The sequence below is a fragment of the Trachurus japonicus genome, chromosome 15 (genome assembly GCF_045865225.1).
Source record: "Trachurus japonicus isolate A0001 chromosome 15, Traja_1.0".
NCBI lineage: Eukaryota > Metazoa > Chordata > Actinopteri > Carangiformes > Carangidae > Trachurus > Trachurus japonicus.
This window is the reverse complement of record NC_140921.1, coordinates 10,713,275-10,727,315: the sequence shown is the minus strand read 5'-3', so window position 1 is coordinate 10,727,315 and position 14,041 is coordinate 10,713,275. Positions and strand designations below refer to the sequence as shown.

Genomic DNA, 14,041 nt, shown 5'->3' with positions numbered 1-14,041 from the left:
CATTTTCCCACCTTCCTCTTAATGTGATACACCCCTCTCTCTCCTTTCTTCCTTCCTGCCTCTCTGCCCTCACAGACTCTGGCTCGGTGTATTATCATGTGGGATGAAATCCTCCCTAATACCGAGTGGGTCAAGAGTAACATACCACAGGTGAGTAATTGCACACGTGCTACAGTATGCACAAGTACACAGCATTACTGAGCGCACATAACTGGAGCTGTGATGCAGCAGCGGACCTGGCAATGAGTCAATAATTAAATGAGAAAGAATTCCCAGCTGTGAGATTTGGAGTGCAGATTTTTACTGTTGCTTCAGTCATTTACTCAAATTCGACTGATCCGTGTCGGACAATGCACTGATTTTGTTCTTTTGTCTCTGATTGTTATTGTAACAAACTGGTTACTTTAGACATATTCAGCTCATGAAAGCTTTGTTTGATTGGCCACAAGATATTTAACAAGACAAGAGGGACTTCATTAGCAGAAAAGTGTGGTGTGAAAAATGCCTCTGCAACGTTTTCTTAGGAACTGACACACAACAGATGATTAAAAAAAATAAAATAAATCATATCTTGTGGAGCAACAACGTTCATAGAGAAGAGAGTCAGTGGCTGCTCACACTGCTCCAGTTAGTCTCCTGTAAAGTTTGTTGTGTTTCACTGGGTAGTTGCCTGGTTTCGTGTGTTGATGAAGTAACACCATACCAAACATATTTGTCTCACAGGAGTCTCTTGTAGAGTCACTTGATACTATTGGAGCAGTGAAGTGGCAGTTTTTTCCTTGAACAAATGTATCAACATCTTTCTCAATAAATAATAATCTTTCTGTTTGTTATAGTGTATTGATAGGAATACATTTTAATAACCACCGTGTTAAAGGGATAGTTCAACATTTTTGGCAATTTGGCCCATTGCCATAATCCCTATAGTTTTAGGAGTAGGTTCTTTACCTTTAGTTGTCGGTGCAAGCTATCTTTAGAATGGGTTGAGATAATACAAGACAAAGTTGTTTTCGAGGCAAATGCAGAGACTGCTTGCTGAAAAACTGCTCCCGACGGGAACGCGCATCAGCGGTTTTCCATGAATTTACCTCAAAAACAACTCCGTCTCGTATCGATCCATTATTATGTCATAGCGTGCTGAATGTGCAGGTCACCACTTGTCCACCAGAGCGTTTTGGAGTTGTTGGATTGTGTATTTGATGAGTTTGATGAGGGAAACCAATAAATCCCACTAGTCTCCGTAGTGTAGCTCTGAGTAGCTCACGGCTCTGCTCCGCCGTTCTAAAAATAGCTTGCAACAAACCTACTCCATATGACTATAGGGATTATGGCAATGGGCCAATTTGCCAAAATGTTGAACTATCCCTTTAACACTTTTAGAAAACATGGTTATTGCCATCAGCAATACAAAACTGATTCAGAATAAAAATGGTCCAAATCCAAAAAGAGAATTTATTTACTATCTTTAATCATTTTATTCAAGGTGGAGTATGGTCACATATCCGTGTGTTTTGTTTTCAGATCATGAGGGGGACATTTGACCCTTCAGAGGACATCAACATGGAGACAATGGCGTGAGTATTTAAGACAAAAACTGGCATTTTAAATTCTACTTTATACCTTGAATATTGTAGCTTCTCAAGGGAGTTAAATGTTTATCACCACCTGATGATGTCATCTTATTTATCTCTCAGCCAAGCCCAAGACTACATCACAGCCGGGGCCTGCATGGCGCTGGGCTTACGCTTCGCTGGCTCGGCAAACTCGGACGCCTTCGACTGCCTCTATGAGTTTGCCAGGACCTTCATGAAGATCATGTCCTTCGCTGGTACAGCTGCTGTTGTAAGTGTTTTTATATGTACAGTGTTTCCTCCAGGATTTTTTTAAAGAGTGGCGGCGAGGGTGGTCTGATCGACGGGGGGGGGGGGTGCGCGCGAGACCGGATCGTCAACTAGTCGCTGATGACATCATTCATATTTTTCCCATCATAACTAAAATCCCAGGAGGAGGGAAATGCTCTGCAACAATCTGTATTCACTGACTGACAGCTCACGCACAGAAATTAGTCCACAGTACAGCAGCTTTATAAACAACAAGCTGTAAATCAGTTTGTTTTTTTGTAACATAGCTACACTCCTATACAGGTGCAAAAGAAAATACTGTAGCTACTGTTCATTAAACAATTAGGGAGGAAAACGACACACAGGCCTCGTCCATCACAGTCCTGCTCAGTCACAGTTTTACTCACAGTTTTAGTTTTTCCTGGTTGGTTGCTGCTGTTGTTGTTGTGCGCGACGTAAAGCTGTCGATATGAGCGGAGTTTTTTTTTTTTTTTTTTTTTTTAATTGCCGGCAGCCCGGACACACTGCCCGCGGCAGCGGCAGTTTCTCCACGCCGGTCAAACATCGACCCGTCTGTAGGCTACTCGGTTTTCCCCACACACAGGTCTGTCTCTAGCGCTGTATGTAGCCTATGGATGTGTGTCTTGTGTGCAGACGCAACTGACAAATATTTATAGACGGACAAGCAAACTTAATCATCATTTATTTTATTTTGAAAATTGTCCGGATTCTCTCGCCTTTTCTGTGCCCGACTTCCTGTCTGGTACGCGCTCGTTCTATTCAGCTTGACGGCGCTCGTATTTTTTTCATTCAGTGCACTCAGCTGTTGTTTCAAGCCGCTACTCTTGTAGCCTATGTTACATGATCAGCGACTAGTCGACGTCAAGCTCAAAACGTCATTGTGGAGCAGGGGACTAGTCTGTGCAACCCCTAGTGGAAAACCTGCTTTACATTGTTTTAACATAAAAAAAAAAAAAAAAAAAAATCACCATTCTGAAGGTGTGGCGGCTTTTATTTTTGCCGTGGCGGTGCGCCACGATCAATTACATGTAGCGGAAACCCTGATGTATATCTCATGCTCTACACGAGTTTGTCACAGTTCTCTAAACCCGTGTGTGTTTGTTCGTTCTTGCAGCAGACGGGTTATTACAATCTTCAGACCGGTCTGTCGATGATCCTGCTCGCCATGTCCATGGTGATGGCCGGCACTGGGAACCTGAAGGTCCTGCAGCTCTGTCGCTTCTTCCACAAGCGAACCGGTGGTGAGATGAACTACGGCTTCCACATGGCTCATCACATGGCGCTGGGCCTGCTCTTTTTGGGAGGAGGGAGGTAAGATATACACACAAACACACACACCAACACACACACACATTGACATTTGGCATATTTCTGATTGGGACCTGGGTGGGCTGGTTGTGTAAAGCTCCACCAGAAGGCTGGAGGGAGGTTTGACCTGGTTTAAGTTTTTTTTGAGGAGGAGGAGGAAAAGCCTCTGATGAGCTTTGTTGTGTGGATTCTCAGGAATTTGATGTCGTTGACGTTTTCCACCCCCTCGCCATTTATGTTCAGAGGGGGAGACGTGGTCTTCCTGGAAGTCCACAGTGATTCATGTCCTGTACTCCCACGTCCAATGGACAGATGTTTGATTCAAAGACACACCTCCATCATTACAAGCCTCCCTTGCTCCTTCACCAGGCTGAACCAGCACTTTTCTAAATTGCGCTGTAGGCGGACACGGGTGGGAGGTGGGGAGGAGGAAACACTGAGTGTTACTACTCGTTTCAGCAATGCAAACTGTTTTGTCAACTTTTCCCAACGGCTGGAGGGTTGTTGACTGTTTCCGGACAGTTTTCCACCCTCATAATTTCGTCTGTAACTAAGAACAAAATGCAAAACAAGACCAAGAAGAGGGTTGAGAATGACCTCATGAACATAAAACTGTCTCTCTGAACCTTCAGTTTTACTGTAAGTGTTGCAACAAAGAATTGCAATTAACAAAAGGTTTATAATTTGTCACACACACACACACACACACACATTCTTGAGACTTGTTAATGACTTCATAAAGACAAATTATAGGGTAAATGATATTCTAGGTGTCGCCTGTCGTTTGGCACCTGGATTGCTGTGTGACGAATCAAACGCGCACATACCAGAACACACCCACCAGATTTTGGTGTACTGCTCATTCTGGGAAGGGTTAGCTACACAAATAACACACACAAGTCTGTTTTGAGTGCTGTGTTGTGCATAAATGAATGGCATTTGCACACACATACACACGCACACACACGGTCTTCTCTTCCTCCCAAACCAGGTTTCTCCAGCCACTGACCTCTGCCAGTCTATTTGCAAGGGAAACAACTGCTCCTGCTCTCTCATTACATGTTGCAAATGTTTCTCCACCTCCAGCCACAATCAGATGAACCTTCTGATTTTATTTGGTTTGAGTTTTATTTCAGGCGTACCAGCTGAAAGCCCACGCAACTGCACAACTGGGGCCTCGGTTTTTGAATGTCATGCCATTGTAGTGTTTGTTGACTGCAGAGGTTAGATGTGAAGCTGGGGAGCAGGGTTATTATGACATGTCATTGTTTCATTTTCCCCCATTGGCTCATTCAAATTGTTTGTCATTCAGTCTCTCCTCATTCACTTTGCTATGTGTATCACACAATGCTTTTCCACTCATTTAATCATCGCTCCATTAATGTTTTCTCACCTTTTCCTCTTTATTGCTAATCTCTGTCGCATGCCCTTCATTTCCCTCTTTCCTTCATGTAACCCCTCCATCCTCCCTCTTTCTTTCTGTTTACTCAGTTAGTTTCTCTTCCCATTTATTCAATTTGTTAACAGGAAACTGAAGTGAAAGTTGAGGTCTTCCACACAGAGTGACATATAGCATTCAGACTTACTGTGCTCTCTGCTACAGCTGACAGACATTTTTTTTGTTCTTTGAGTTTACATCTTCTTCTTGTGTTTGCTTGGGTTTCCTGTGAGTGCTCTGGTTTCCTCCCAAACCAAGTTAGAAGCACATGGTGCAGGTAAAAAAATGAATATTTCTGCCAATGCCCTCGACCAAGAAACTGGTTTCAAGGCTGGATAGTGCTCACTGCTCTTAAAATAGTTAGCATGGGTCAAATGTAGAGGGCAGATCTCCCCACAAGGGCTGATAAATTATAACTTTACACATCTCTCTGGCTTTAGAAAACAATAGCAACAGCAGCAGATGTTTTTTCACACTGGAAGTTGATTCATCAGAAGTCGAAAATGTCAAGTTCAGTATAAAAGGAAGGTGAGTCACGGCTCCATCGTCCTGTTTTTTTTGGAGCAGCAGTGGACTAAACCCTGAGAGCAGGAAGTTTCTGTCACTGGTGTCGCCGTTTGTCAGTTTGCGCTTCAGTTGTGAAGTTGCACATTTCATGCGTTACATTGGTGGTCTGAATGTCTGATTCAGAGTCAGTTTGATATGACGCAAGGCGACGATAAGCAATACATTTTCAGCAATAAGACACTGGGACTAAGCAAGATTCAACGTGCTTCCCTGAAGATCACAATCACATGCCAGCTTCAGATAAGCTGGCAATTCAAAAATTGTTTAGTCTCACGTTTTAAGGCTTTCTTCTCCACTGGCATGGAGAAATACTAAATATTTTGTAAAACATACTGCATTACCAGACTTACAGTTAATTTTAGGGAAAGTATCAGTGCTTGGACACTGTATTCATTCATTTGCTTTATATCCAAATGAAATGATTGTATTCACCACTTTTGAAAAAAAGTGGAAAATATAATCCTAAAAAATTGTTGATAATGTGTGATCGTATTGCTGTTTGATGTATTTTTATGATTACTGTATTTGTTATGTGATTGTTGTTTTGATTTGATGTGCTCTCGACGTCATTGGAAATGAGGGTTTACCCTCAATGGCTTTCGAGATCTAAATAAAGGTTAAAGAAAAGAAAGAAATATAATCTCAAATTTTTGTTAACTTTATTATAGCAATCATTGTCTTTAATTAATTTTTAACTGTTTCCAATATCAGTACTTGCAGTTTACCATGTTCAGTGTTTGTCGGTCGTTGTAATCCGTTGTGCGATTCCTGTGAATTCAGCCCAGATTTCCCCGGAGCTGTGTTTGGCCTGTTTTTCATCATCTTTACTGAGTGCGAGTCTCTATTTGAGGTCTTTTTTAATTGTAAACTCGTGGCACAAGAATGTGATGTTGAGTGAAGTTGAGGTTTTTTAAACATGCTAAACATGACCCAAGCAGCCATCTCAGCAAAGATCAACATAATTCACCTCGGCCGACCGTCAATAAGTGCTCTCAGGCACCCGTCCATGTGCGAGCCACCTTTATGATGTCTGACCCAACTATATTATAATGACTCCATTAGTCAAAGTAGGTACTTAACTGCCAACTATTATGTTTAATAGGCTCTGTTGTGGCCTGTGATGACGTTTACTGGATTACGACACACACCTGGTTTCCTTAACACAGAACAGAGGGTTTATTAAAAAAAAGAAGCGTTTGATTTAGGGCAGCGTGTCTTTCAGGGTTTGCTGCGGCATCAACTCTGCTTTGTGTTGGGTTGTAGGTTTCAGGATGAGAAAGAGCTTTCTGTTGATTTTTTTTTTTTACTTTATTGTTGCGTGGAAGTGTGGTTAAATGTCAATAGAGAGAGACAGAGTATAACATTATTTATAAGATTCATGATGTTTGATGTTGTCTCTTGTCAGGTACACCCTGAGCACCTCCAATTCAGCCATCGCTGCTCTGCTGTGTGCCCTGTACCCGCACTTCCCTGCTCACAGCACTGACAACCGGTGAGACTCACACACATTCCTATATTGTAGAGCTGGGCGTTATAAGAAAAAATCCTATCATGACAATGTTTTTCACATCAGTCGATATCGATATATATCACAATATAAGTCAGATCACAATTTTTGTCGAGTTTAAATGTTTGCTTATACTCACAAGTGAGATTTGAAGATATCAAGGTTATTTGTGATTAAAATATTTATTTTCTGTCAAAAATTGAACATGATAGATGTAATGACTAACATTATACGACAGTTTCTGATAAATAAAACAGGTATTATAATATAATATATATATATATATATATAGTTTATATTCAAGCAGCTTTCAAAGACAACATAGGCAAAATAGATTGACTCAACTGTTATCAGTTATGCTCTGTGGTGAAGAAATAGAGCATGCACTGACCTGTTCAGTAGTAAAGGAAGTTGTGGACTCACACTTAAAACCAAAATTAGAAGTTAAATCGACGAATGAAATAAAACTGTATAAATAACCTTTTAAAAGTGAATAAAAAGCTGTTTGTTGCTCCAGTTACCACCTGCAGGCCCTGCGGCACCTGGCCGTGCTGGCTGCGGAGCCGCGCCTGCTGGTCCCTGTGGACGTGGACTCCCTGAAGCCCTGCTACGCCCTGTTAGAGGTCACCTACAAGGTAAGCTCATCCGGGTTGGTTCAGCTGAGTCACACCACAAACCTGTTGATGAAAGAGAGAGACACACCCAATGAAGTAAAAGAAGTCAGATGTGAAGCAGCTATTAATATAATCAATGAGAATTGATTAGTGTCTTTTCCTACCTACAGAACCATGACTAAACATGAGATAACATCCAAAATCACAAACTCAGTCTGATTATAGCCTGAAACTTAGCCTCAGTGAATGTAATTCATAAAGAACAGTCTGTTCTATGACGGCGTCGTTCCTTCCTCTCTCTCTCTTTCTCCGTCACACTTGTAAAATTGTCCATCGCTACACTTCCTCTTGAAACGCGCACACAAGCATGAAGTGTTAATGTACGATATGTACTGGCGTCAGTATTTCAGAAAAAAAAAGAGCATGTCGGCTGCCCACCAAACCACCACGTCCTTCTTTTCAGCGGCGGTTCCTCTGTCAGCTGGGTCGGCTTCCTCCACTTCACACCTCAGGCAGTTGAGATGTAATTTCTGCAACTTGCTCACATCGTTCAGCCACCAAACCAAGCTCCTATCACTAACTCATCAAATTTATGCACTCTATTTTTTTATTATTATTATTATTTTTTTTTACATTTTACTGCTGTTTCCTAAACAGTGAATATATTGTTAATCAATAGGATCTCCGTTTGCCCCTGCTGGTCCTCCTGGGGTCTGTAAAGACAAAACTGTTCTAAAACAGAAAAAATAATGCAATTATTAAGCAGGCTAGGCAATTTCTAACCATTATAAATCCAATTATAGATACAAGTACAGATATTTTGTGACATAGACAGATGCAGTTTGTAGCTTCTCATTACACCACTAGCAACAAGTGGATCCTCCCGTCCTGTAGGACAGGAAACTGCCTACCTTCACTTCACTTAAGAAAAAAAAAAGTGGTTTTCACCAACATAATTGTAGGTCAGATTGAGGTTTTGACAGGTCTAGATTACATCAGATTTGCACCTCTCACCAAAGGTACATCATGTGAGGCACGTGCCAAGGAAATGTTGCCTTTGCAGAATTCAATGCCGGAAACGGCAACTGCCACCCGACGGGCCAGGTCTTAGTGAAGAATATTCAAAGCTGCTGTTAATCTGTGCCAAATATTTTTTGGAATTACTGGCCGGAACTGTAATTTTCCGAATCCCCAAAAAACAAAATGTGAAACCAGCGACTGGGTTCTTGTTTCTCTCCGTTCAACCAGACCCAGAGAGACGCGACTGTGGTGCAGACATCCGGTGTCGCATGACCGTGCACAAGACTACAGTGTGTCCATTCATTTTAGCCACAGTTATGTCATTTGGATCATGTGCTCTGTCACGTCCATTTCCATGTGAAGCAGGAAACAGGCATAAACTAACAGGTTTATCATCTTTACAAAGAAAAATAACAACCGTCTCTTATAATGTTTAACCAGAAAATGAGATGTGTAGATGAGAATAACTGTTTTTTTCTCCTGTTCCATATTTACTCAGCTATTTTTTCTTCTCAGTCTATTTGGAGTGACCCAGTTATTTTTTTTCTTGACATGTACATTCAACAGCCTTTGTTGCAATACCATAGCTGTGTCTTTACAGATGCAGTAAATAGCTCTTGAATTATAGGAGCAGTAATTTCTCAATCTCTCTCTTGTGAGTTTGTTTTGCTGCTCTGTTTAGATGTGGCTCTTTCAGAAGTCCCACTTTGTTCTCAACTTCTTCTGTAGCTCTGTGTCTCAGCTATATTTGGTTCTGGTGGTTATAGTTTTGTTGTTGTTGTTATTTTTGATTTCAAGCATTAATGGTAAAGAAAGGACAGAGAGTCTTCAATGAAAAAAGGAGGACATCATGTGCAAATGTGTGACTTGTGGGAATGGGAAACACTGAGCAAAGTGAAAACTGTGCAGATCAGGTGGGAGGGTATGTGGTCGAGTTTTATTGAAGCTGGAGGACTTGTGACTTAAAATCTGAAAATTTAAATCCCAGATCATCTGGAAAAAATTTTAGAGAAGTGAATGAGCCACATCTTAGTTTCCTGCAAAAAAAAGAAGGTGCATGAGCTTCACCAGCCAATGACAGGGTCCTGTTTTGAATATGAGGAAGTCAGTGTGAATATGAAGTTGATTAACATCTGTTTGACACTTGGCTGATATCTCTTATGTATGTGTTTCTGTCATGGAAGAGGGATACCTCCCCTAGGTTTAATCTGTTTTCCCTCCATTAAAGTTTTTTTTTCATACTGCATTTGAATGTCTAAGGGCAGATGGTAAAACCCCCTGATAGTGCACTACTATATAAATAAAATCATCTTGCCTTGTTAGTGCTGGAAATGCCAGAGCTTTATAGACATTTATAAACCTCAGGATTTGGCTGGAAAAGAAAGGGGTGGGGGTTCAGGTGCGTCTCTGTATGTCAGTATTTCCCCAGGTGAAGGATCCTTGAAGGTTAAAGATGGAGGTTGTCGTCCACAGTGAAGACCACCTTTTGACAGCATTCCTCTTTTCAATTTAATTCACAGCGGTAAACACAGGTTGGCGCAAGTTAGTAATTATGTGACTCTGTGAGAGGAGGAGATGTAAACAGGCTACAGACGTATATATATTCTAGTATTTACCCTAAAAATTGGACAAGGAAAGTGCTCTGCCTCAAGGTTTAGTTCTCAGCTGCTGTGTATTGCAACAAAAATGTAATTGCTGTACACTTGAATATTTCTTTTGCTGCCACATATTACACAGCCTTGTACTCTGTCAAATATTACTCCCATAATGCCCTTTAACTTCTCCAGTCTCTCCTTGGTTTAACTTGTTAAATTGATTCAGGAGCTCTTACTGGAAGGGTTTTGTGTTTTAACAGCTCATATCTGAACGCTTTTTATTATTTGCGCATTGATGAAGTCTGAGACTGAAGAACTCATTACTCCAGACATGAATTAACACCATGAAGCCAGATTATTTCAGTCCCTTTGCATCAACTGCATCTTAAGTTCTTGCTGATCAAGTGAAGGCCTTTAGCTGTAAGTTGTTGTTGCAATCTGTGTGTGAGAGTGTAAAACTGTACAGTAAATAAACATGAGCCATTATTCTCGTCTAGGTTGTGATGAATGAATTATCTCGTCTTGTTTCAGGAGACCAAGTGGTACGAGGAGACGACGGTAGAACTGATGGCTCCCACCATGCTTCCTGAGCTGCACCAGCTCAAACGGGTAAAGTCTGGGGACACTAGATTGTCCACTCTGTAATTAAGTATATTGATTAATGCACACAGTATTGACACCATTGATTGTTCATGCCACAGATAAGATGAGTCAAGAACATGAATGCTTTTATTTTCTGATGTGTGTTTCTGTATTTGTTGCAGGTGAAGGTGAAGGGGCCACGCTACTGGGAGCTGTCCATAGACCTCAGTAAAGAAACCCAGCATCTTAAGTGAGTATGAGGAGCGTCTCTGTATTTATTTGAAGCCGAAGCAGAAGGCACAAAGATAATTGATCAGGAGTCACCTTCATCCTTTCCTGCCACAGATAGATTAGCGGAAACGTATCTCATGCATTGATTTCAGGCGACCGATTTTAAAGGCAATCTCTCTCTCTCTCTCTCTGTCTGCTTCTCCCTCAGGTCCATCCTGTCCAGAGACGGAGTGTTGTATGTGAAACTACGGGCCGGCCAGCTGCCCTACAAAGATGACCCCCAGGGCTGGAAGAGCCTGTTGGCTTCCTCCGTCAACCACCGCAACTCTGGAGTGCGAGCCTTCAAGGTAATCACACAGAAAAATGTTGCACGAACTTAGAGAGCGTAGAGATCCATATAATGAACTTGATCATTTGCAGGCTTTGTTTGTTTACTCCAAATAAAAAAAGGAATTACCCACATTCCTGAAATTGTCTGTGGTCTAGTAATAGTAGTTAGAGAGCATACTGAGATTTGAAAGAGAAGAAGCTCTCTCTGCAGCTTCTTCTCTAATACTTATAGACGGATCTAGAGCAGTCTGCTGACTACTGTCCAGCTAGACTTTGCCTTACAGGTTGTGGTGGAGGTCTGTTCTTGTTTTAACTCCTGTCTCTGTATATCCACAAGGTCATGCTTGAGTTATGCAGACTCACAGCTTCTCACATCAGTTTCGGCATCGTCTCTAACAAACTCTGCACTTTGCATCCGTTCACATTTTTCCATTGGGTTAGTATGTAAACAAACTGGCTCAAACACATGCTTAGTGTTTAGTCTGCACGTGTCTTTAAGGAAGTCTGAAGAGAGAAACTTTGCCCTGGTCCTCATTAGCTCATCAGGTTTCTGTCACTCGCAGACACAAGATGGTTTTTTTTTTTTTTTTTTTTTAGATTTATAATGTTCATTCATTCAGTTACTCAGGGATGAAGTCTTTGCGGTAAACCCGGCTTCTCAAAAACCTGCTTCGAGTACCTCTGTTACTGATTTCCCACATCTGCCACAGTGCCTTGTGTTGACCGCAGAAAAGAGGCAGTAAGTTCGTCGAGGGGTGGTATAATTTATGACCCTCTATACCAGTGTTTTTCAACCTTGGGGTCGGGACCCCACATGGGGTCGCCTGGAATTCAAATGGGGTCGGCTGAAATGTCTCGTAACTGATATGAATTTTTTAAAATCGAATTATTATTCTTTTTTAAATTATGATTGAAAACACCGCACACTATCTTAAACAACTGTATTCTATACTTTCACTTTCTGGAATATAAATCGAGTTCAAATAAAATGGCAAAGGCAAATTTCCGCCATGGTGGACAATAAAGATTTATTGTATTGTATTGTATTGTATTGTAAAATGCAGCATATAAAAATATCTGAGCTGGCGCTTTTTGTGATGTCACAATGGGGTCACGAGCCAAAAAAGGTTGGGAACCACCGCTCTATACAGTATGTGTATAAGTGAGCCTCTTTTGTGTGTCTGTACTTTTTCTACTATAGATTTCACACTGTATCATTGTTTAACACCAAAATTTGACATTTACTGTGAATAACAGGAATCAGTGAGATGTCCTCTCTGTTGCAGCTGCTGAAAACATCTTGATATGTTGACACAATAGACTCAGAAATTCAATGACTTTTCCTTTCTAATAAGTGAGTTTGAAAACAGACCCACACATTTTAAAGAAATCACTCTGCACCAACAACGAGCTATAAATAGAGGTCGGTGGGATTGGATTGACCCACTCCCCTGTGGCTGTGGCTGTGTCCAGTGGTGGCAGGTTGTCACTACAGGTTCAGCAAACAGCTGTGTGCTTGACAGACTATTACTGGTTTCCTGAAGGCCTTAGTGTACGCTGTCAATACACCTGCAGGTCCACAAAACACGTTATTAATTCCACTCGTCCTCACTGTCCACCCTTCCCCCTTCATCTTTTTCTTCTTGTGCATTCATCTTTCCTTCCCTTGATCACTGCTCTTTCTAAGACACTTTCTCCCATTCATACCTCTTCTCTTCTTACTTTCCTCTCACACTGCGTTGGCTGTTCATTGTGTCCTTTTCTTGTTTCTCTTTACTTCCTTCACATTTTGGTTGAATTAAAATGATTTCACGGTTTCCTCATGTGTTTTTTTTTTTTCTTTGCAGCCTGAGGCCATCTCTACGTTCACCTCCGAGCCCGTCTTGGTCTCCTTTGCCGAGTTCTTCTGCAAAACATCTGATGGAATGAAATTCGTAAGTTTTTCTAACACATAGAAATAAATGCAGGGTTTTTAAATTCCACCTCCTTGTAGCCAGTGCATCTTAAATAAAATATTCACTACAAATGTTAATTTTTAACATAATGTACAACATTCAACATGCCTCTTTCAAACATTAGTCCTCCCTCTCTGGTTGCTCTGCAAAACTTTGTAGGATCTCAGTAGCTGTTAGTTTCAAGCTAATGAGTTACAAAGTCAATTTGCTTGAGGAATGTCTCAGTCAGTGAACGCTATGTACTGTGTGAGAACATGTTTTTGGGATATCGCCTTGTTTTCAATCTGAAATGCCTACTTGTCAGAGTTAATAGTAGCATTCCTGTAGTTGGATGAGGAATGTTGGAAATGTCAAACTACCCTATCTGAACCAGCATTGTTTTTTTGTTTTGTTTTTTCCTTTAAATAAACAGGACACACGATGTTATTCTGCAGAAACGTGGCAGATTTTCTCAGCTCAGCTTTAAATACAGTAACAGCAACTTTATATGTAAAGCACGCGTCATACAGAGGGCAATTTTAACGACTTAGATTGTGTAGATTGCTGTGACCAGTGCTGCTTCTGCGTGTCAATCTACTTGACTCCTATTTTGCGAGTGAAGAGGCTGCTTCATCACAGCTTCAGGTTAATTGGTTGTGTCACTGGTTTCAGCTCGCACAGTGAAATGGAAGAAAATTAAGTCGTTGTGCAGCGTAACCTTCTGTAATTGAATTTAACGGCAACAGGACGAGATTTCTTTGCTGTTTATCTGTTGTTATCGCACCAGCTCTGCCTCTTCCGTCTCCCCCCCACCTCTCCTTGTTTATTAAGTGTAAACACATTCTTTGTATCCACAATTAGGACATTGTGTTTCCTGGCAGGTAATTGCAAGATTTGTTGCTGTCTGGTTTTGTTAATGTGGCGTGAAATAACTTCATGTGTCGACCTGAATCTACACACTGCCTCCTATCTGACTCCATATTTCTCCCACTCCTTAAAAGGCTCGTCAAAATGAAGAGGCGGCATTCAAAATATTTGATTTAGTTTGCACAA

The 14,041-nt window shown here is 41.2% G+C and overlaps 1 protein-coding gene across 3 annotated transcripts in view; it reads left to right on the top strand.

Moving 5' to 3' along the window:
* anapc1 (anaphase promoting complex subunit 1) overlaps nucleotides 1-14,041 on the top strand; it is a 48,902-nt gene that overhangs the window by 30,444 nt on the left and 4,417 nt on the right. For 2 of the 3 annotated variants that reach the window (XM_085799514.1, XM_085799512.1), the window contains exons 40-49: nucleotides 76-150; nucleotides 1,522-1,574; nucleotides 1,695-1,842; nucleotides 2,977-3,173; nucleotides 6,581-6,667; nucleotides 7,200-7,317; nucleotides 10,443-10,520; nucleotides 10,676-10,743; nucleotides 10,933-11,071; nucleotides 12,902-12,988. In XM_085799514.1, coding sequence (XP_085655640.1) covers nucleotides 76-150; nucleotides 1,522-1,574; nucleotides 1,695-1,842; nucleotides 2,977-3,173; nucleotides 6,581-6,667; nucleotides 7,200-7,317; nucleotides 10,443-10,520; nucleotides 10,676-10,743; nucleotides 10,933-11,071; nucleotides 12,902-12,988 — 1,050 coding nt within the window. The remainder of the gene's footprint in view (nucleotides 1-75; nucleotides 151-1,521; nucleotides 1,575-1,694; nucleotides 1,843-2,976; nucleotides 3,174-6,580; nucleotides 6,668-7,199; nucleotides 7,318-10,442; nucleotides 10,521-10,675; nucleotides 10,744-10,932; nucleotides 11,072-12,901; nucleotides 12,989-14,041) is intronic. The other variant, XM_085799513.1, reaches the window with a different exon arrangement.